Raw genomic sequence first — 23,409 nt, 5'->3', positions numbered from 1 at the left:
CACCACTCACTCAGTTCAGCTGGGGGTTATAAGTTGACCACCAGTTATCAATCCTCTACACCCTGGTACTGAGCTGGCGTGGAAACGTGTTTATAGGATCATTCCTGGCACGGAGAACGAGACGAGGAGGGAACGAGAACGTGGAATCGGGATGCAGCTGCCCGGACAGACACGGCAGGCAGGGCTGTCAGATGAAGCTCAGACCGCATGCCCGTGTGGGCCAGCTGAGCCGGAGTGGATTTTAATCTAAGAACGAGAGTTCACGGGAAGTTTAAAGGAGGAAGCAACCGTGATCCCGACTCCCTCACTCCGACCTTGGAGCGCTGTCTGCGTGATGAGTGCAAGGTGCACGGTGAGCCGGGGCCGGCGCCTTCGCTCGGCTGGCCTGAGTCTGCAGGGCACTGGTGAGACAGGGGGGACCACAAAGGAAGGTGGGGGTGCAGAGACAAAGGCAGACGAGACGAAGGCAGAGGGGACACAGTCCCCACAACTGCGGGGAATAAGGGAGCGCACTTGTGTGCACCGGGTGAGCAAAGGAGACGCAGCGCTGCCTTAGTGCTGCGGGTGAAGAGCTGGAACGTCGGAGGGTGTCACCCGGCCAGGGTCGCTCAGCTGACGCAGTTTTCAGTCTGATCCCACCGACCTGGGTGGAGATCTGGGCTCGGGCATCTTCCCGAGCGCCTCTGGAGGGGCTGGGCCACCCGCCCCGGGCTGAGTGAGCCTTAAGTGGGTCCCTGAGAGAACAAAGGGCGGGAGTGTGTACAGAGGTGCGTGTGACAGGGCACAGCGAGGTCCAGGAGACCACAGCAGGCGAGGGTGCGGCTACACTCGGTGGCCGAGGAACAGCAGGGCAAGAAGGGCAGGATCTGAGTTCCCAGCACCAGTGCTAAAAATGAAGGTTTGCTGACACGCCGGCAGCGAGGGCCCATTTTGTTGTTGTTTTATTTTGTCTGTGCGAGGTGAGGTCTTCCTGTATTACCCGGCTGACTTTATCCTTGGCTCAGGCAGTCCTCCTTCCTCAGCCTCCGGGGAGGGTCTGGGATCACAAGTGCGGGCCTCCATGCCCTGCTCGTAAACTTATTCATTTATTCTTTCTGCGGTGCTGGGGGTGGAACCTAGGGTCTCACGCATGCTAGGCGAGAGCTCCTCTGCTGAGCTGCACCCCAGCCCCACATCATCCTTGAGATGAGAAATCCAGTAGAGGACAAGCGAGGATTTCCTCCATCTTAAGGGCATACTTAACATTTTAACTTACTGGGCTCAGGTTTTATAATGGTTGTTTGCAAACATAGTTTAAAAACGTAGCTTCTCTTTCTCTCCTCCGATGTAAAATGGTATTAAATCAATGGTGTGTTATACACTTGAGTGCATAAAGACCAAAAAAGATGTCTCTCAGCAGACAGGAAAGGACGACCCGATGTATGTGCCCAGTGCTCAGAATTTTAAAATTCTAAGCAGGAGCCTACTCTCAAGTTGCTCACAGCTTCCGAGGTAGATGTGAGCAGAGGATTTCCATGCCATGGACACCAATGGAGCCCAACTGCAGGGCGTGGGCGCGGGTTCACCTTCCCCCTCCGAGTGGCTGTAAATAGCTGTAACTAGTTGTTAGTGCCTCAAGGTTCTCTAGCTGTGTGGCTGCATGATTATTCATTTGCATTAATCGCTTCTGTTTGCAGTTGGGTGACTTCCAACACACCCATGCAGCGCTCCAACAAGAATAAAACACATAGGTAGGAAACCAGGGGGAGCCTAGTGTCCGGCTAGGACAGGCTGTAGGAGAAGGCACTGCAGGCAGCAGGTAAGCAAACTCGGCAGGGGCTGCAGGCCGCAGTGAGGACCCCCACCCGCTAGGCTCTGACACATCAAAGGCTGACTTCAGGAATACCTTTCTTTCTCTTGTTTCTGACGACAGCCAACTTCTTACAAGTTTTGTAAGAGAGGTTCATTTTAGTCAGTTTTCTGGGACTAGGACAAAATTGCTGAGACAATCAACTTAAAGGGAGGAAAGGTTGACAGGTTTCTGCCCAGGACCACAAGGCCCTACTGCTTTGGGGTGGCAGGGAAAAGGCACCTCCGGGTGTAGAAAGCAAAGTGAGAGACGAGGGACAGCATCTCAGCGTCCCTGGGGCCACGCCTCCCTGACCTGGCTTCCCCACAGCCCTGCCTTGAGGAGGCCGCGGACCCAGCCTTCAACACGCGGGATGGGGCGTCATGGCCCAGGCTGCAGGAAGGCTTGGAGGACCTGAGAGGAATCGTCACCTCCAGGGATGGAAGCCTGTGGCTCTGCGCAGTGCGGCCTCCTCTCTGGGAGGCCAGGGTGGTTACTGGACAGCGGGCATGGGAGTCCTGCAGGGACACACACTCCAGCAGGTGCCAGTGAGTTGGAAGAAGCTGCCCTTGGAAAGGGACCGGTACTCCGGCAGCTCTTCCGTTCCTGCCTCTGTAAGATCGCAGGTGTGTCTGGTCAGATGAAAAGTGAGGAGCAAATGATCCATCACTTGGTGGATTTTTACTTCCTCCCATAGTGTGTTGATCTTCTCTCCCTCAGAAATGGTAAAACAGCAAACATGAAATGCATAAATACAAATCCAATCTTTAAAGAAAGGCAAAATATCAAACCAGTGACCCCAAATTGCCCCCAGGTTAGGAGTACTGTGCTTGCCTGACAAAGCACATAGATTCTGGGTTTCTCTGTCAGTTTTCGTAAGTCAGAAGGAGGGGTTCAGACAAGGGGGTTTCAGAAACACGGTGCTCTAAATCTTCCTTGCACTCCTCTGCTTCGCACCGGTAGTGAATCTCTGAAAGCCGTTCGAGGTCAGGAAGTTGCGGGCAGGCTGGCGTCCCCGACACCTTCCAAGGACAGCGCACCCTGCAGGGGGGCACACGTGACACGAGGCCACCATCTGATGTGGCTTCTGGGGGTCACCTCTCAGCCCTGCCCTGAGGTTTCTGCACGCATTTCTTTCAGTATGTTCTTTTCCCTACCTGGAAAAACTCTAAACCTTCCTCACACAACACCCCTCCTCAACGTGGGTCTTTGATTTGTCCATAAGGTCAGGAATTCAGCATGCGTTTTCACCCAGTAATTATTTACTAAGCACGTGCTACATGGCGGATGTTAGGCGAGGCATTTGGGAAACAAAGACGACCAAAACCAGGGTCCCCACCATCAAAAACTGCATGGTACACAGGGGTGATTAGGACAGGACGTAATGAGAATGTTTAACCCAGAGGGTGAGGCTGCGCGGGAAGCGCGCACAGCAGGGGTCTCGGCTCTCAGAACACGGGCGTGTGCTCCTTGGTGAGCCCTGCACGTCCACAGGCCCCCACCGGCCCAGCCCTCAGGCCGGACGCGACCGCGCTGCGTGCTGAGCTTCCCCGCAGCTCGAGGACCAGGGCGGTATTGCGTTTCCTCCTCCTCCCCACACAGCAACCCGGAGCTTGCAGTTCGCGGGCACTCAGCGCGTATTTGCTCAGCTGGATATAAAAGCCAGGACCCAGCCACGAGGTCATCCTGGAAGCAGAGACATTGAGGCTGGGTTCGAGGCAGCGCTTTTGGAAGGCGTTTGGTTGACCGCTGGCGGACTTGGTGCTCATGCAGATGAAACACCTGTGGCGATGGCGAATCAGCAGGGTGACCTGGGCTAACGTGCTCCAGGAAGGGAAGATGAGGGGCCACCTGCCTGCGGCCATGACAAGCTCGCTGTCTGACCAGCTCAGGGCTTCTGGTCTTGCCACTTATTTGCCAATTTAAGAACAATGTCTTGAGCTGGGGATGTAGCTCAGAGGTAGAGCGCATGCCTAGCAAGCACAAGGCCCTGGGCTCCTTCCCCAGTACCACAAAAAGCAGCAAAAAAGTAAGAATGCCTTAATGAATCTGAAGTTCTTGTGGACGCTCACTGTTGAGGCTGGGAGTGCGATTCCTGAGGCGGGCGCCAGCAAGCGGCTAGTTCTAAAGAAGGCGATTGAAGAATTCACATGACTGCTGCCTCGCCTGACTGCGCTGAGTGGGGAGTCGCAGCTGTGCTCACTGCGGGCTCCCGGGTGCTGGCTCCAGGTCTGCCTGTCATGAGACAGGACTCAGAAGAGCCTCCTGCTCCCTCAGCCCCGGAAGAGCCCTGCGTTGAGCGTGGAGAGATCTAGTCCCACCAGGAATTGATCCTTCCAAGGAAAAAATAAAGCCATGCACGCAGGTGCCCCAGAGGGAGGTCCAAGTTTGCATGTGGGAACGCAGTTACGCACAGCCTGATGCCCCCAGGGAGGCGGTGCTCAGCGCGTGTGAAGCCGTGTCTGTGTGAGGACTGGGAGCCGGGTGCTCAGGACAGACCTGGCAAGCTCAGGTCTCACTTTATTAGCTGAGACTCTTTGGAGAAATTACTTAAACAAGGTCTTAGTTTTCTAATCTATAAAACCCCAAGTAACAAATCTACTCCACAGGGTTTCTGCAAAGATTATGTGGTCACAAATCCAGCACTCAGGACAACACTTGGTGTATACTACGTGCTCAATAAGCAGTGTAATAATCTGCCCCCAAAAACAAGACATTTGCGAGTGAAGGAGGAAGCAAGGAGGTGGGCCTCCCAGGAAGCAGACTACACCCACAAAGCAGGACACCCTGCTAGTAAATACCATGTCTTAGCTAAACAGACAGAGCACACGGAAATACTTATTAAAGGTGTCTATTAAATTAAATATGGTCAAGAACGTTCACATTCTCTAGCTGAGCTGATTCCCCCAAAAGAGAACAAAAGTCCAAATGAAAACAGGAGCTCAATAAAACATTCTGCTGTCCGACTAACAAAAGGTCCAGCAAGAGGGCAGAGAAAACAAAAACAAGGACCCCAGGAAGTTTCTCAGAGGGAAAAAATATGAAATTTCTGAGTAAAAGCCTTCATCAAATGCCAATGGAAAAACTTACAAGCAGAAGGCGCAGGCTGGGGTGGGTGGGGGCACACGGCAGGACCCTTCAGGGAGGAGGCGCGCCAAGCCTCCCCCAGGGAAGGAGGACCCACAGAGAACGCGACCTGGAGGTGTCTCAGCGGCGGTCCTGAACACGCTAGACCTTGCGGCAGTGACTTCCGGGACCGAAGAAGATGGCTTTCCACCCGGAATCCTACGCAGCCACATGGGAACGGAAGAGTGACCTGTGAGCCCTTTTCCCAGGAGGAAGTGGGAAGCGTTTGCTTGTAAACAAGGGGAAAAAAAGGAACGCAGCTGGGTGTGGTGGTACACGCCTGCGATCCTGCGCTCAGGAAGCCGAGGCAGGAGGATCGCAAGAGTATAAGCCCAGCCTGGGCTACATAGCAAGGCCGGCTCAGAAACAAAACCAAAATGTAACCCAGGTAACAAGGCAGCCAGCGAGGCTGAGGCTGGGTCAGGTCCCACGGGGCTGTGGAAGGGAGCACCAGGAGCAGCCCCCGGCGCGGGGCCGCCCTCACTGCTGGAAGAGTGGAGGGTGCTGGAGCCGGGAGCGGTGTGCCAGCAAGAGTGCCGGACGGCAGGCAGCCAAGGGAGCCTTTCATTATCACTAGTATTACTGCAAATACCTTGGTACTATTTACGTGTGTTAGCTGCTCGTTCTTGAATTATTTTGTTAGGGCTGGAAAAAGCAGTGTGTTTATTGTAAATACATATACAAATATTTTACTTGGTAAAAATAAAAGTTAATTATACTGTGGGAGAAACAGTCAGCTAGAATTTTAGTAGTTAGGGCTCCTAGGTGGAGAAAGACGTCCATCGAAAGCCAGGCCTGCGGTCACGGCTGAGGCGGTGGTCACGGCTGCACACAGGCGCTGTTGATCGGGGCAGGGTCAGGCGGCCGTCACCGGTGCTGGCGGGGTCTGCGCCATGAACTGCCAGTTTCGTGCCAAGGAACACGGCCCACACCAGTCATTAAACAAGCACAGGCCTCCTGACAGCCACTATTTAAAGATACACGGGTACATGGCGGGTGCTTGTGTGTTGGCGCTGTTTCCTCAGCACACCCATAAATCCTGACGGCTTGCTGTTTTTCAGGCTGTCAGCGCCTGGAGGTGGGGAGCCCTGTAAGCAGCGAGCGCACAGCTCTGCAATCCTGGAGGCCTAGGGTGGGCACGGTGCTCTGCGGGTGTGGAGCTGTAAACCGTTTCCCGCCTGCTGCCAGCCGTGCGTGAGGGGCACACAGCTGTCGCCCCCGGGCCCAGCCCGCACCCTCGGCTGGTTCTGCAGCAGGACCACACGGGCGTGTGTCACCCGGTAGACGCCGGCGCCAGCTCCGTCAGGCCTGGGGTTCCCCCTCCCTTCTGCTCTATCAGGGAGACGACAGAGACAGCCTGACTGGCCAGCCGCGGGAGGAGCTTGGGACGCGCCTGGTGAGGAGGTGCTCGGCATCTCAGCACTCAGTGCTGGAGCAGAAGCGTAAGGTGGGGTCATGCTGAAGCCCCTTTCCGGATATGGAGCTCCTTGGGACGCCTGAGGAGCCAGTGTCTGCTCGGGCTGGCTCGGTGGGGCTGGTGACGGCTACCCCAGGGGCTGAAACGCCTTGAAGACGGGAAGCTTTGCCAACCTGAGCAGAGATGGGCTTACGGGAAAACGAGGAAGCTCCCGAAGGGACGATCAGCTGAAAGTTAATAATTCAGCCAAACGGTCACGGTGCTTCCTAACCTAAAACGGACCTGTGCTCAGCAGAACGCTGTGCCTTTGTTGTCGCTCAGTAAATGTGGGGGTTGAGTCAGTTCCGGGGTTCCCTCCATCCCCAGAGGCGCTGTTCGTCTCTCTGGCAGTGCTTGCTGGCCGAACCTGGCAGCCAAAGCAGAGGTCACGTCCCTCCCCACTCAGTCCTGAGGACTGAACACTGACCTTTGCAACGAGCTACATCCCCAGCCCCATTTGTTTTGCTTTGTTTTTTTCAGACAGGGTCTCGTTAAGTTGCTACGTTGCTAGGTTGGGCTCAAACTCTTGACTCTCCTGCCTCAGCCTTCTGGAGGGCTGGACTGCAGGTGTGTGCAGTCATGCTGGGCCCTGTCCTCACTCCTAAGAGCGAAACTCCGTGGTCGATCACTTGATGCCCAGTGGGGAAAGTTCAGTTATGCCAGAGTGCGGCCTTCGCTGCCAGCTCCTGGCCCCAGGGTCTGAAGTCTGGAAGGGGTCGCTGTCCGCCCCTGCTCGGGCTCCTGCTCAGCACTTCCGGTGTCGCAACTGCGGCTCTTTAAGGGCGACCAGGAGCGACTGCCGGCCTCACGCGTGGTTTACGGCGATTACATGGAAGCGCAGGCGGCAGATTTGACGTGAGCGAAACACCGCCACAGGCACGGAGGCCACGGTGGAAAGGAGGGTGGGGGAGGAGGACGGGGCGCGGGGGCCAGGTGGTTTCCACAGTCCTCGGCTCAGCTTCGTGAAGTCAGAAAGGCACCCTGGACCCGGCAACCGCAGATTTTCTGAAATCCACAGACATCTGCTCTGCAGTTCGTAGAAGACTGACAGCATTGATTGGCTTTCACCAAATGCCCCCGCAGGGTGGCCGCTTATCCCCCGCACGAGTCTCACCGCCGCCAGCCCCTTCACCGCGCTCCCCATTCCTCTGCTTTTGCTCTGGAGCCTGGGCCCTCGCGGGCCCGACACCAGCAGGCCCCGAGCAGGACGCGCGTGCCATGCACGCCGGCTCTGTCCCCCGTGGGAGCCCGGCCGTGGGCACCCCGGAAGGGGACCCTCAGGTACAACCTGGACGCCTCCTCACGCCCGCGCCCACTTCAGTCTCGCCTGCCCCCACTGCCAGCTCCAGGTCCTGCCTGCTGGGACTTCCTGGCGTCCGTCCCGGCCCCGGACTGGGCGGAGGCGCTGTGACTGATGCCCCCATGGCATCAGGCCCCAGGAGCTTCTGCGTCACACCTGGTGTGGCCCCGTCACTGCTCTAAAAGAATTCCCTGACTCATTTACCAAATAAACAAAGGTCCAACCGGAGGTCAGAACCCGCAGGGCCGCCTCCTGCTCTCCCTGGGACAAAGCGCAGAGTAGCAGACAGGCGCTGGGCGGGAACCTCCCCCGAGCACCAGTGGCACCAGAGGCCCGCGCACGGGACCCTCAGTTTTTGCCCGTAGCCTTCAAACTCAAAGCCAGTCAGCAGAACTCGGCCCTCCTCCTCAGGAAGGAGCGCAGCTGGACGGAGACTCAACCTGTCCCGCTCCAGACCTGGCTCACGGGCTCTGAAGGCCGAAGGTCGTGGGCGGAGGTGGTGGGTCCGAGGAGGCTGCCAGCCGGGACAGTGGGAAGCGCTGTTCGGCTTCCACCTTGGGCTCTAGGTGAGAATCTGTGGGTACGCAGGACAGAGAAGGAGACAGGTGTCACCGAAAGGCACCACTGCGACCGCTTTGGGAGGTGCAGGTCACGAAGTCCGGATCGGGGTGTGCTGCGGTCCGTGGAGCCTGATGAGGGGTGAGGGGGCCAGCAGGGTCCAGGGAAGAGTCTGGGCCGCTCCCCTGGGGCCTGGAGACGGTGCCGGACACACGGAGAGGCAAAGCATTGCCACTGCCCGGTGCTCCACTGCCCTGGAGGTGGGGCCAGGGGTTCCATCGCAAGCATCCGCTTGTTCACGAGAAGAGTACGGCGACACTGGCCAGAAGTCAGGCAACCGGGAAGCCGTTCCCACCTCACAGCATGGACTGGATAAAGTCCAGCTGGACTAAACACTGAACTATTTTAAAAGTGAGATCATTAACTGGGCACAGTGGTGCATGAGTATAATCCCAGCCACTCAGGAGGCTGAGACAGGAAGATCACAAGTTCAAGTTCAGCTTGGGCAATTTAGTGACTTAGCAAGTCTCAAAATTTAAAAAAGTGAAAGGTCTGGGGGTGTAACTCAGCACAAAGGCTCAGGGTCTGATCTCCGGTATTGCCAAAGAGAGAGCGAGAGAATGAAATACACAAGAACATTCGTTTGTGATTCCAGAGGCAGACGCGACAGACTGCAGCGTTCAGCGTGAAGCTGGCGTGGGTCATTCCGCACTCTAACTTCAAGTGCTGACTCGCAGCGCACCGGAAGGTCCCAGCAGCACCTTGCGTTCGGCCTCTGAGAGTCGAATTCGGTTTGGAGCAGGACATCACTTCTGCTGTTCATCCCGCCCGCGTGGAAAGCAGAGCACCGAGGAAACAGCTGGGGCGGCAGGAGCGGGAACGGGCACTGAGGGCCGGTGCTCGTGGTTGCTCCCGGGGCCGGCACCACGCTGGGGTGGCCATGCAGAGCCTGTCCCAGGAGGCTGTCAGAGCACCCTGGAAGGGCCGTCTGAGCTGCAGGCGCTGCTCAGCTCAGGAAGGCTCCGAGGGCCTGACCTGGAAGGGTGGGTAGGATTTAGCGTCTTGCACTGCTGGGAGCAGAGTCCCAAACCCAAGTACTGTGGAGGCGGAACCCACACGCTCGATGAGGTCCCGGGGAGCGGGTTAGCGTGGCTCCACAACAGAAGCTTCTGTCTCCAGCTCACAGCAGAGCGCGGCGTGGCAGGTCGCACACAATGCTGCGGCTCGCCTCTGCTGGTGGCCCACAGGCTCACTCGTGAAAACTCCGAGGCGGTCTCACTATGCAGTTCAGGCTGACCTTGAGCTCACGATCATCCTCCTGCCTCAGCCTCCTGAGTTCTGGGATGATGGAGGTGTGCCACCACGCCTGGCTGAATGGGGCTTCCTAGAGAAGTGGTGGGTCTGGATCCAGGGAAGATGGAAGAATTCACCCTGGGACATCTTTCAGACCAGGAGCCGAGACCCCTGTCAAAGGCTGCTTCCGCCCTGTCTGGGACGTGAAGAAGCTGCTCCTGGTCCCCCATGGGGTAACTCTAGTGACAGCAGGATCACCGCGGTGGGTCTGCCGGCTTCCCAGAACCGTGCACACGTGCATGAGCTCAGACTGTCACTGAGAAGCGCCACAGGGCTGGGCTGGTAGCTTGCCAGCGGAGTGCTGCTTAGCGAGCGGAAGGTCTTGGTTGAACCCCCAAGCCAACCACAGCGGGCAGGCCCAGTGCAGGGTTCCCGCGAACCAACTCATTCCTTTGAAAACGGTAATCAGAGGAAAGAATTGTCCCTACCTTTGCAGTGCAAACTGTGCTGCTGTGTAATCCAAAAGAAAAGAAGTGATTTAAAAAATAAGATCAAAGTCAGCTGGCTGATAACTAAAGGGACAACAGAAGCCAGCGCGTCACCGCTTTGCAAACCCCAACCAAGTAACGAGTCGAAGCACTGATCTTCTGTGGTTGCCAAAAGCACAGTGAGAGCTGATGGGACCCCGGGTGCCTCCTGGTGGAGGGAAGGACCGTCTCGGCAAAGCTGGCGAAGCCCAAATCACGCCCGTCCCCAGATCTGCACGAAGCGCTAACCCAGTGCCTCGGAATGCGGCTGCTGTGAGAGAGGCCATGAGCGCGTCTGAGGTCCTCAGGAAGGGCTGAGCCCGCTCCAACAGGGGATTTTGAAAAGAGAAATGCAACTGGCATTCAGAAAGGGGAGGCGTGGACACGGGCACAGAGGAAGACTGACCACGTGAAGCTGGGGAAAGGCGCCTTCCACAGACCAGGAGCTCGGCCTTGGGATCCCCACCCGATGCACCAAACGAAGCTTTAACCTCAGTGAAGATCACGACCGACCCTGTGGACAAACTCGTCCAGCCCTCTGCGAAAGGACCCGGCTCTCCTCGCACCTTGCTGTCTGCTGCTCTCTGACAAGGACGCGATGTTCGGGGGCACACACGGTCCCCTTGTCGCTGACCACACCAGGGACCACACTCGGCACTTCCAGAGCCCGCCGGTGCGGATCCACTGCTGCGCTCTGCTGAGACTTGGGTCGGCTGCCCCTGAGGCCGTGTGCAGAAAGCCCACCGAGCCTGACACCGGCGTGATATACAAACACCGAATGCCCAGCCTCGGCCCGGACCTCTGGCCTCAGGCCTCAGGCGCGGCCTCCTCCGCGCAGGGTGCGGCAGCCCACAGTGTGTTGGTGTTGTCTCTGCGGCAGGGCGGTGCCCGCACATTCTGGAGCTCCGGGAAGAGCAGCTGGCAAGTTCATGAGGAAGGGTTCACTCAGGGTAACGGGGGACTTTCCGGGTGTGAATTAATACTTCAGCAGTGCTAGAATATTTCACAGCCTTTCAAGTGAAGTGGTTGTGTTTCCTAGGATATGAGAGCGGTCACTCCGACCCGAATAATCACAGCCGTGGCTCTGAAGCGTCTGCGCCTGGGAGGTCCAGAGCCATCCCCTCCCTCGGCCCTGCAGCAGGACAGGCCGGGAGCCGCGCCCTTCGGAACCTACACCTCGCACCTTCCCGCTCCCAGGGGCAGCGCTGCAGCAGCTCGTGAGTCTGAGAAAGTCCCCGAAGGTGGGCGACGTCCTCCGCTCCTCAGACTTCTTTGGGAAGCGGTTTCATTTTCATCCTCGGTTACACAGCTGGGATTATACATCTCAATAATTCCCTCCGACTTCTGCAAGGCAGTTTATGCCAGTTTATGCAGGCCTCGTTCACAAAGCTACTTCTCAACTGCTAAGGATGTGGAACTGAACATAGATACTGTCCCTGCTCGCGGAGGGAGAAAACCCCTCAGGAAGAGTAAGAGATCTAAGCAGGTGTAAAAAATCGCCTTCCAGGTTCCATGGGGACGACTTCTGAGTGCCCACCTCCCCGGCTTGTGGGTGCCGCAGCGAGCGGGCTCCGGTTAGCTCAGCCCCAGCGGCTGTCTTTGCCGTGCGCCTGTCGCACGCGGACGACTGGATTTGGTGCAGTTTCCCAGCAGACCGAGAGCACTTTTCTAGCAGCAGGAGCAACACAATGCTCGGCAGCTGCCGGCGCTTCACGGCCTCGTGCTGGTCAGTCAGCTGGGGGTTACTCGGAGCCTTTACCCCGAGCAGGCCAAGCCTCCACGCAGGGCGAGAGCCTCGGTGCCTCCGGCGTGCTGGAGCCAGAATATGACAGTCGGCCTGACACATGTTGTTAACAGCTGCTTATCCAGCGTCCCCGAGGCTGGCGCGCTGGACACCAGCTGACGGGCTGCGGGGCCGCGATCAGATCACAGGCCCTGCCCCCTCAGGGGGGTGAGCCCCGGGGGAGGCCAGCTCGGTGGGCCGAGAGGAAGGGGGGCCTGCCGGTCTGGAAGCGCAGCACCGGCGGGCGGCGGCCCCGCAGCTCCCTTCCGCCACGGTGCGCAGCGGCCAACCGCAGACCAAAGCCTCGGCCCGGGAGCCCAGCGGACCTGCCCTCCCCACAGCCTGGTCGTGTATGCCACGTCCTGTGTCCCAGCGATGAAAAGCTGGCTAACGTGCCTTCCAGATAAATCTCCACGAGTGCTTTAGGATTGTGTCACTAAAAATTAGCTGCTTTTTCTAAGCTTCTTGCCCTTCCCACGGATCCCCAGGCAACAGCAATTGTGGGGTAAACTCCGTTAGGATTTACATTTTTCTGTATTAATAATTGCCAAATAGAGCTGTCTTTGACTTTGTCCAGATATGAAATACCAAGATAACCTCGTGTTCTTAATCATCTCCACGACAACCATTCATCCACGGTCAAGCGACTGAGAGCAGTGCTCAGGTGATGAAGCACAGCGCCAGTGGGACGCCCCCGAGGTGCGCCAGAGGGCGTCGTCTCCCGGCCGAGGAGCTGGGCGCTGGCCGGTCCATCTGGGTCCCCTCTTCCTCCGCCGTGCTCTCCTCAGCGCCCCGCCAGGCTGGGAGCCTGCAGCCTGGTGTCCAGGGTGGCAGGAGTGGCCAGTGTGCCTGGGCCCGTAGCAGCGGCAGCCCCCACCCCGCCTCCGCGGCAAAGGACAATCCGTGGAGCACAGCGGCAGGGCTCACTGTCGCCCCCCCGGACAGCCTGGCTGTGGGGACGGTGACACCAGCAGTGCGAAGTGGTCCTTCAAGGACAGAGGTCCTGCTCCTTGTGACTGTCCCGAGGAGCAAGAAGCAGGAAGAGGGCGAGTTCTCCCGGCAACCCGCAGCCCGCTGAGTGCTTCTGAACGCGCTTCTCGGAAACATGCGCGCACCAGCAGCAGAACTGGAAAGAACAGAGACTGGAGACACCCAGAGAAAGCACTTTGGGAACCAGCTCGAGGCTGCTGCGTCTCGGTGCTGCCCGGTCCCGGGCTGGGACAACGCGCACGGCATGTGTCACCTTAGCCCCCGGAGCTGCCACGGTCCCCGTGGAGACCCGAGTGACCGCCCTTGCAGACGCACACGTGGGGCAGAGGCTGAGTCACTGGAACACAGTCCCTGCTTCCCTTGAGCGTGGAGCCCAGAAGGACAGGCGTGTCACCCCTTATGAGAACTATTTTTAGACAAGCAGAGAGAATTCAGGCGATGTGGGCCGGACGGCAGGCAGAAAAAGGCTTACTCCCAGCACGACTGAAGCGGTGGTCGGAGCTGCAGAGCACGGCTGTTTTAATCAACCCAAGTAAACACGCTGCTCGAGCTGCTCATCTCACTACCGTTTGCTCATGACCGGGGGCCCCCTGGAGTCACACAGGCAGGAACTCAGAGCGCCCCGGCAGGCCTCTTCCAGCCACCCGCTGTTTTCTCTGGCAGAAGTGTCCCCAGGAAAGTCGAGTTCGTCCTGTCCATTTTAGACAGCTACATAAGCAAGGCCCACCGTCATTTCCTAGCTGAGCACTGAAGTCTATTTTATCTTCTCAGCGGTCCAGGCTGCTAGGAAAATGTTGGTCATTTGTCAAATAACTACTGGTTTGTAAGGAAAATTTAAACGTTGCATTATAAGAAATAATTTAAGGAGTAGACGAGACCGTAAATTTAAGGTTGATTCCACCACAGTCCCTCTACCGTGTGCAGCTGCACGCTCTTGCCGGAGACAGAAGACTGTTTTGTACTTTTATTCTTGCAAGCAGCAGCGGCTAAAGATATATTCTGTGTCAGGAGCTCTGCAGACCGTGGACAAAGTCGAAGGGGGAGGGGAGTTGCTCAGTGCTTCAGCACTGCCCAGCACGCACAGAGCCACGGTCCGGTCCCCAGTGCTGCAGGAAGAGAGGGAGTCAGAGCGCCAGCTGGAGGCGGCAGCACGCGTGCGGTGTGACAGTGCCCTGTGGGGAGAGGGAAAAGTCACCGTGAGCGGACGCCAGGGCGCTTTGCAGCAGCGAGAGCCGGGGTGCTGTTTCTGGGGTGCAGAGGTCAAAGGCGAGCGAGGGGTGGTGGGGACAGGAGGGGGATCCGGCGTAGGAACCGGCTGTAGGAACCGGCCGCAGGACGAGGGCGCGCTGTGCCCTGAGCCGTTCACTGCAGCAGTCTCCGGCGTGGAGCCAACACGCTGCGCCGTGGGCTCGTGCGTGACCTCGGCCTGGCCTCCCACCAGAGGCTGCAGTTATACAGGAACCCGACCGCGTGGTGCCCTAACGCCACGCTGAAGACTTCATGCTCAATTCCAACGGGCAGTGACCGGTGGTTTCCGTGTGTGAGACAGGTCTCACTGTAGCCGGTTTTGAACTCATGACCCCCCCATTCCGCCGCCGTGCTGGGAGGACCGCTGTTTTCCATGTTTCAAGTGAGGAAATGGTGCGATCAAGTCCATGTGTTAGAAAGCCTCCCGGCAGAAAACCGCTTGCCAGCTGGTTGGAATGGAAGGGAGAAAGACGGACAGAGCCAGGCCAAGCAACAGCGACGGGCCCTGAGCCACAGGGGTGTGGGCGGGGGCGCCTGGGGAAGACCCGCTGCGCCCGGGCAGTGACTGACCGTGGAGGGACTCACGGGTAACTCCCGCGTGAAGTAGTAAAGCGGAAGTGAAGCGAGTTAGTTCTGCTGTTTCTCTCAGTGCTGAGCGGAGGGTTACGGCATTCATCAAAACAAGGGACACAGAGGAGAGGGACTTGGGGTGACGGGTGGGGAGGGGAGCCGGGAGCCGGGAGGGTAAGCTGAGGCGGCACCCTACCACACCTCGCGTTTCCACCTGGTGGCTGTGGGCTGGACACCGTTCTGAGTGCGTCCTGGGTACGAACTTACTTCACCCGCACAAACATGAGTACTCTACGCCATTACTCAGTTCATAGACGAAGAAACCTTGCACAGGTTTGGGAGTGCCAAGTTTAAGTCCATGTCCTAGGGTTTTGGTTTTTCCCCCATTTTAGCGCTTGATTTGGATATATAAAAAGTGGGCAATGTTACCTATGGATATGGGATTCCAGTAAAGACGGGAGGTGACCCAGAAGTAGCAGTGACTGGAACACTCGCCTCAACGAACCCCACACAGTACAGCTTACCAAGGAGGTCCGTCCTGGGAGAACATTCGTACGCTGGATGTGTTTCTAAGTCCAGCAGAGGGAGTCTTACCCAGTAGGCGCCATGCGGTGTCCGTAAGTTAGCGGTTCCTATACTGTTAGCATCGGCTGTGAGATAGCCTGGCACCAGAAGCTGAGCGTTTGTGTCCAGGCCGCAGAAGTGAAAATAAACACTGTCAACATCAGTGCATTCTGGTCGATGGATACTCGACATAAAGTGCTATGGCTGGAATCGCAAAGGCCCCAGAAGCTCACAGGTTGAGGGCTGGGTCCCCAGCAGTGCTGCTGGAGGTGGTGGCGTCTGAGCAGACTGGGCCCAGGAGGTGGGTCTCTGGGGTTTGCCACTGAAGTCGGGACTCCAGCCACTTCCTGTCTCTTCTTGCTCCTCACTCACCGCAAGATTGGGAGCTCTGATGTTCTGCCTCACCACAGGCCCAAGTGCCTGGGCTGAACCGTCAGGGACCACGAGCTCAGTTAAACTCGGCCTCCTTTAAGCTGACCTAGCTCAGTTGTTCCATCACAGCAAGGCAACTCCTACAAAGACAGAAATACTACTTACTCCCTGGTGTGGAGGTAGGAGGCAGTATATGAAAAGATGAGAACGAGGGATAGAATTCCATGGAATACCAATGGTGAAGGAGCAAAAAATAAAAGCTGCCTCCAAACAAAATGTAGATTAAACTACCTGAGAACAGAGAGAGAAAGACTGGGGGGAGACAGACAGAGAGGCTTTGGACGCCCAGACAGAAAGATTTGCCTAGAGGAGGACAACGTCCAATAGCAAATGCTTTTGGATGGTCCTGTTAGCGAGTCTGAAAGCAGATTACGTGACCAGGAAGATAGAAAGCAATTATATCTCAGATTTTCAAATGATATGAAATGTGATTGAAGATCTAACAATCTAGACATAGGAGTAGAAAATTCGTGTATCCAAGGGGTTGATGAACACAAGGTGCTCTTCTGGATGTCCCAGGAGGTCTCTGACTACCTGGCTGCCTTCCTCTTCCCTTCTCCTGTAGTTTAGTTCAAGAGCCACGGAAGCTGCCATCTGCTCCAGAGCAGGGCTGGGAACCTCGTGGCCCTGGGCAAGAAGGGCATCTTTAGGGGCCACCAGGGTTGAGGGTTGGATGTCAGCAGGCAAGGGGGGCGTGTGCAGGGCAGCAGAGATGCAAGCAAGCCCGAGAGACAGATCAGAGACAGGAAGGCTGACCAAACAAGTGAGGAGCTAAAGGACGTGGGAGTCAGGTTGGTCACTGGAGAAGAAATATATAAATACAGAAAGGCAGGAAGTGAGAAGGAGCCCCATGCACGGTTCTCTGAGATGGTTCAGCTGCGGTGACACCTGCACACTGCTTAGCGATTTCTGTTCGGGGCCGACGGGATGCACCAAGGGGACGCAGGCAGATGCCCGGGGCCCCTGTAGCCAAGGCTGGGGCAGGCTGAGCGCCACGTGAGCACTGTTAGTGCCGGGTCACAGCCCACCAAAGAAAACAGAACCCTGGGCCATACTGGAAACATAACTCTTCACTACAGACTGCGATGTTTACATCGTTTCCACAGTATTTCCCCACAAAATACTGGTCAGAGGAGGAAAGTGGTTTTGCAAAGGGGATTCCTGCCAGGCAGCTATCTCCTCATCCTGCGCCCTAAGAGCGCTGCATCAAGTTGTGACAAGTCAAAACTACGGCCATTCTGTCAATCCTATCCAAATGTACACGAACAGAATCTCATGAGGAAACATTAGATAAACTCAAATTGAGGAAAAATCTATAAAATAACTGGTCTGTGTCTTTCAAAGTATCAAGGCCTTGTACAAGTCACAGGGAGACTGAGCAACTGTTCCAGAAAGAAAGGCATTAGAAGGGGAAACTAAATGTAACGTGTAGTTCTGAACTGGATTTGAAAGGGCTGCAATGTGATAATTTTTAAAATAATTGTACTTGTATGATGCTGGGGATGCTACACACATGCTTGACTACTGAGCTATATCTGTAGCCTGGAAGTGTCCGTTTAGAAAGTGGATGCTACTGGGACAACTGGAAAAACTTCCGCGGTGTCTGAGGATCTGAGAGTAGTAGCATAAAAATTAATTCTCTGATTTCCTGTGATGTTGACAACTGCTGAGGTGATGTTAGAATGTGCTCGCTGGTAGAAATTACCCACAACGGCACGTGGGGGTGACAGGTGTCCTGTCAATAACGTGCTTTGAAATGGCTCAGGAAAAGGAGCTTTTGTTGGGGCTTCCAACTTTTCTGTAATAAAAGAAAAAGAAAAGTAGTATCAGATGCTTAGAGGACTACAATGTTACATGAAGAATGTTTGGTTTTATTCCATGTATGTCTGCTGCCGGCGTTGTGTGCCGAGGGCTCTGGTCACTGCTGAAGGCCCGGCATTCATGCTCGGTCTGGAACCAAACCCTCTGCTCCTTGCTTTCTCTCTTTAGATTTTGAGACTTATTGGTAAGTTTAATATAGAGTGGATAAATCTTGACGTTTGATGTAGCCAGTATTTCTACAAGACCATTAGGGTCTCTGAATTACAACTACTTGTTAACTGTCTATTATTCCTGATGATTCAAGACTCAGGGACATGGGATAGTTCAAATTTAAAGTAGACTGTGAAATATTTTAGCACGTAAGCACAGGCTAAGTATGTGCAAGGATTATTCTTTTCTAACTAATAGAGTTATTTTTATAATACGTTATTTTACAGGAGAGATAACACTTGTGTAAAATGGTTCCCCTCTGCACCATTAATCAAGCTAATATAAACTATGAGCATACCTGATCCATCAGCCAGCCATTCTAACCTTCCAGCATCAGCTTTCTTGAAAAGCTTTCTTTCAACTTTCTTGAAATTACTGCCAGCTATTAAACTGTACTTATAAATAATACTCGGAAAAACCAGACGGTAGAGCGGCATTTCTATAGACCTGCCCTTCCTGGGGGAGAACAGGGAGGCCACAGAAACAGGTGGGGTCAAAGGGAATGGAGGAAAGGTGGATAATCCTCCAGGTCTCTTGGTCCTAATTTCCTCCCTCCGTCTTAGTTACTTTTTCATTGCTGGGACAAAACACCCCCACCCACAATTTAAAGGAGAAGGTTTATTTTTGTTCGCAGTGTGTAGAGGTCTTAGGCTACAGTGGGCTGGCTCCAACTCAGAGAGGCCTGGAGGAGAAACAGTCCATGGCAGGGCAGGCAGGAAGCAGACACACACCATCACAGCGGGGACATGCACCCCTCTTTGCACAGTTCTTCCCCTCTTTACTCCGTTCAGACTACAAGCCTATTGGTTGGTGCCACGTACACCAAGGGGGGCGGGACTTCTGTCTTCATAAATCTACTCAGTCATAGCCAGAAGTTTGCTAATCCAATCAGCGGGCTGATCATTATCACATACCCGTAATCCATATTCTCACAGCCTAGATCCAGCAACCACCAGAAGCCCCACCTATGAGCACATGAGGCGCTGGGACATCTAGACATAACCTAGCACCCTCCCTCCCTATTCCTATCCTTGAAATGAGTGGAGTGTCGAGAACGTGTCTGGTAGGGTGATAGCTCTGCGAATCCAGTGATGAATAGGATATGTTCTGGACCTTTTAAGGAACCCTAAGTTTGGAGGGGGAGAAATGGCTGAGTTAGAAACCTAAATTTATTCTAAGTTTCCACAAAATAAGTCAAATATATAGTGCCACAGAAAGAGAGAAGTCACTGCCTCATAGAAATACAGTCCTCAGAGAAAAGATGTTTGTGTGTGTGTGTGTGTGTGCGTGTGTGTTTTTTGCTGGCATGGAACCCAGGGCCTCACGCATGCCTGGCAAGCACTCTCCCACTGAGCTGCACTCCCAGCCCAAAGGTGGTGGTTAAAGGCCCACTGGGGTTGTGTTTGCTAGAAAGGGGGAGCAAGGGAACCGCAGGCTGAAGGAAGGAAATGTTGGAGAAATCAGTGGAAGCTCTGACATCGTAGCTTCTTCTGGCCTCATAAAGGGGAAGGCTGGGGGTGCCACGAAGGTCCGTGTGTGTGTGAGGGTAGGGATGGACTGAGGACAGCAATCTTGAAGGGCCCGGCGCGGTCAGATCCCTGCACAGAAGGCCCACGGCCGCTGTCACTGTCCCCGCTGGCTGCACTGGGCATGTGCCTGGGCTCCAGGCTGTGACTGTGGAGGAGACGGGCGCAGCGCTCCCTTGCTCTCTGCTCACACAGGCCCTCCTCTCCCACCACCCCGCCTGTGTGCCAGGCTTGCTTCTCCGCTGCCCTCCCTGCACTTCCCGCACCTATGCGTTGTGCGTGTCTGTCAGCGGTCCTCCCTGCTGGCAGTGAGCTCTGCCTCGGGAGTTTTGCCTCCCGTGGGCCTCGTGCCATGCCTGGCATGTGGTCAACGCCCGTGTGTCCTTGAAGAGTGAAGAGCCAGCGCTGCCGCAGACCTGGGGCTCAGCACTTGGTGCTGGCGCTTGGATCTAGCGTGTGCCTGCAGGCTCAGGGGTGGAGGTTTGGTCCCTGGCTGCGGTCCATATCACAGGCCCCGGGCCATCCTCTTGTGCTCTTTCACATCCCACCAAGAGGAGCCGCTTCCTCTGCCACGCACGGGCCCGAAGCCGCGGGTTAACCTATCATGGACAGGAATAAATACTTTCCCATTCAGCGGATTATCTCAGGTACAGCACTACCTTAGTTCACGAGCCCAATTCCTCCATGATTCTGGTCTCAAACTGAATGTAATTTCCCCACAAGGTGAACACTGAACATAGCCATTGAACGTGACTTGTTTCTGGTAGAGTTTGGTTTGTGACCAGAATCATGGAAATACTAAGTTCACAAACTGAGGCGCTGCTGTTTTGTTACAGTAACAAAAAGCCGACACTTGGGAAACCTTAACACTGAGACTCTAGAGAGAAACTTTTAGTCACTAAGACACTCTGGAAGCCTGGTTGACAGGTAAGAAGTCCCTAGAGGTGCTCGAGCTTCCAAAGGAGATGGGCAACTTAGCAGCTTAGCAAGAGCCTGTCAAAAAATAAATAAAAAGGGTTGGGGAGTGTCTCAGTTACTTTCTAGCTGCTGAGACACAACACCAGACACCCCCAACTATAAGGAGGAAAGGTTTACTTCAGCTCACGGTGGCAGAGGTGTCAGTCCATGGTCTGCTGGCTCCAAGGAAGGGCAGGACGGCACAGGGACATCGTAGAGGAGAAAGAGCGCAGGGCATTGTAGAGGAGATAGAGCTCAGGGCAGCGCACTGGGAAGCAGAGAGAGATCAAGGGAGGAGGAGGGAGACAGACCCTTCCAGGCCACGCCTCCAGTGAACACTCCTCCAACCAGGCCCCACTTCCTAAATCACATTCAGCTATAAAGAATCACTGGACGAGCCCGCTGATGAGCACCACACCCCCAGGATCCCACCACCTCCCAAAGCCCCACCTACGACTGCACGAGGCTTGGGAGTCAGTCTAGACAGAAGCCATGACACGGAAATGGCTCAGTGCTAAAGTCTTGGGTTCAATTCCTAGACAGGACAAAAAAGAACATGCGGGGCAGCATGGCACAGGAGTGCATTCGCAGAGCACGCTCCTCCCGGGTGAGTGTCTGTTGTGGTGCAGTGTCCCTCCATCTCCAGGGGCCAGGGGCCCAGTGGTGCAGAATGTTCACAACCTGCTCAGGTGCTGGCTGATGGGTCAGCTCTTCGGTTCTCCCAAGCCACCCAGCTAGAAATCCCCGCAAATCACACGAAAACAGACACATTTTAACCATCTGAAAATCAGCGACCTTGTTTCTCGGCCTTTTCCATTTAAGAATCAGCTAAACTGCTCCTGTTTCAGGCAGCCGAACCCTTCCGTCCTGGACCAGCAAGGCAGATACAGCCGCGCCTTCCTTGCCTGGCATGTGGGTGACTATGAGGACACCCACCAGAGAAACTCCGAAGGGGCGACTCTCGTTAGGCAGAGCAAATCCTCACCAAGACAGTCCCAGCCACCGAGGCTGCCAGCATTACCAATAAACAACAAGGTAAGAGCTGTTGCCGTTCTGAACCAACACAGAAAGTCAGGGTGAGCGAGTTCATACACAGGAGCCAGCGAATCTGTAGTAGTCATAGTCATGATCAGCTTTAGAGCTCCTCCTAACCTGTCAACCCAACTGTAATCCACACTGGATTTCCACAATAACGTCTGTTCAGGGGGTAGGTGAGTATTATTCTCATTTCACCGCAAAGGAAAGCACGTGGTCCGGCCCTTAGTATTCCTGTTTAGTCATCACAGGGTCTAACCTGGGGAGAACAGCTACCCCGTCATTTCAAAAAGCTTGGAAAACAGCCTGTAAAATGGAAGTCTGTAGCTCCCCGCTGAAACCCTCTCACACCAATTAGCACTGTAAGAAAAACCAGTTCTAGTTTTCCCCCTGTACTGTCTATGAAATTAAATATTGGCCAAACGGCATGATTTCCTTTAAATGCTTTTTTTCTGTGAGATAGGATAACGGTTAGGGTACCTAAATTTTTGCAGTTACCAGAGAACCAAAGAACATGCAAGTGCATATTCAACAATGATCCCCTGAGGTTTGTGTACAAACCTCTCCCCCGTGCAGCTTTCTGCACAGCCCTGACCCCGAAGCACAATGCACTGTGGGGGCATCCAGTGTCTGCTACTGAGGGTGACAGCAAGTCTCCGCATCAGAAGAGGAAATAGAACAGCCCAATGCGTCCAGAGACTCCTGCTCCCTACCAAAGAGCCGTCTTGCTCCACTGAAGAACTGGGCCAGCTCGCTAGACCACGCCCGTCGTCTGTTGCCCGGACCCGCCTCAGCAGCAGCGAGCTGGGTCTGTCGGAAGCACTCTGTGAGAAAGCCCTGTGGCCTCCTTGGCCGGTCCCGGCCCCACCTCACTTTGTAGGAAAGGGGAGCCTGAACCCTAACGTTCCTGTGGTCTGCACACTGGGACAGTCCTGCCGGGACAATTCACGGCAGCGTGTGCAGGTCAGCGTGGATGAGTTACTGTCTACCGAGGAGCTCATTCTGGGCAGGATAGAGCTCAAACGACCTCAAACGTCTCTTTCTGTCATCTACTAAGTCCAAATGACAGCTATTATTTTTGCATTAAAAAAATCTCTTTAAAAGATATACGCAGAGAGGACATTGCAAGAACACCTCATAATCTCTGCCCAGGCCCGTTAGTTATTAATCTTATGTGCTTTAATATTCTCCCTCCATGGATAGGTAAAACTTGAGCACAGACCACACCTCATGCTAACGTACTGCGTATCATTTTAGGGCCTATTTCCTAAATCGCAGTAGTGGCTGGACCCAGGGAGTCCTGAGGTCCATCCCCAGCTCCCCCTCCTGTTTTCATTTTTCATTTTGCTAAGTTGCCCAGGCTGGCTTCAAACTTGTAGCCCTCCTCCTCAGCCCACCAGAGCCCTAGCACCGTGGGCGTGCGCCACCGTAGCTGGCTAGCACTGCAACTTTAAAATTCGGCGAATTCACCGTGGGTACATCCTTGTTATCTGAAGTTTGTGATTAGGTTCCATTAACTGACTGTCGTTTTCCTGACCCAGCACTCCTGCTGGGACCCCAGAGGGGTTCCCTTTCATGACCCCCGCTTTGGAAGGCCACACTGGCCCTGCGACCCCTCTCAGCACGGGGCTGCTGCTCCCTGCGACAGGGCTCAAGCTGTTCATTCTGGGAAGGGCTCCCGACGTGGGTGTGGGCTCGCGGAGCGTCACATCGGGGGCCGGAAGTGGCTCTCACCCATCACTGGTGCACGGCCACTCACCCGGTCACGCACCTTGGCTTCCCACATACATTAGAAACTCGTGGGCTGGGGATTTAGCTCAGCAGCAAAGCGCCTGCCTGGCAAGCACAAGGTTGTGAGTTCGGTTCCCGGTACCGGAGAAAAACCAAAAAAAAAAGACAAAAAAAAAAAGAAACTCGTTTCTCCACCTCGTGTTTTGGACCATTCCCGCAGGCTGCGTGGACAACGCGCTCGGCTTCTCATGTAAGTCCCGTGTCGGGAAGATGTGCAGCGTGTGGGCTTACACAGTCAAAAGCGAATGAGGCGCTCACGGTGAAAAGCCCAACACAGGGACCAGCGCCCGGCCACCTCGCAGAGGCCACCCCACCTCCGCTCACCCGAGGCGCACATGTAACAGCACGCACAGCCCTTGTACACATTTACCTAAAATGCTCTTAGAAATACTTC

The 23,409-nt window shown here is 55.3% G+C and overlaps 1 protein-coding gene across 1 annotated transcript in view; it reads left to right on the top strand.

The window, feature by feature from the left end:
* LOC106150313 (chromosome unknown open reading frame, human C4orf45) overlaps positions 1–23,409 on the top strand; it is a 100,795-nt gene that overhangs the window by 66,717 nt on the left and 10,669 nt on the right. Inside the window, 1 exon segment of the mRNA XM_013522880.1 lies at positions 21,038–21,224. Within this exon segment, the coding sequence (XP_013378334.1) occupies positions 21,038–21,224 (187 nt within the window).

This window comes from Chinchilla lanigera, unplaced genomic scaffold (genome assembly GCF_000276665.1).
Source record: "Chinchilla lanigera isolate Chin_1 unplaced genomic scaffold, ChiLan1.0 scaffold00070, whole genome shotgun sequence".
NCBI lineage: Eukaryota > Metazoa > Chordata > Mammalia > Rodentia > Chinchillidae > Chinchilla > Chinchilla lanigera.
Note: the sequence above shows the minus strand (reverse complement) of the source record. Positions and strands in the feature narration are given on the sequence as shown.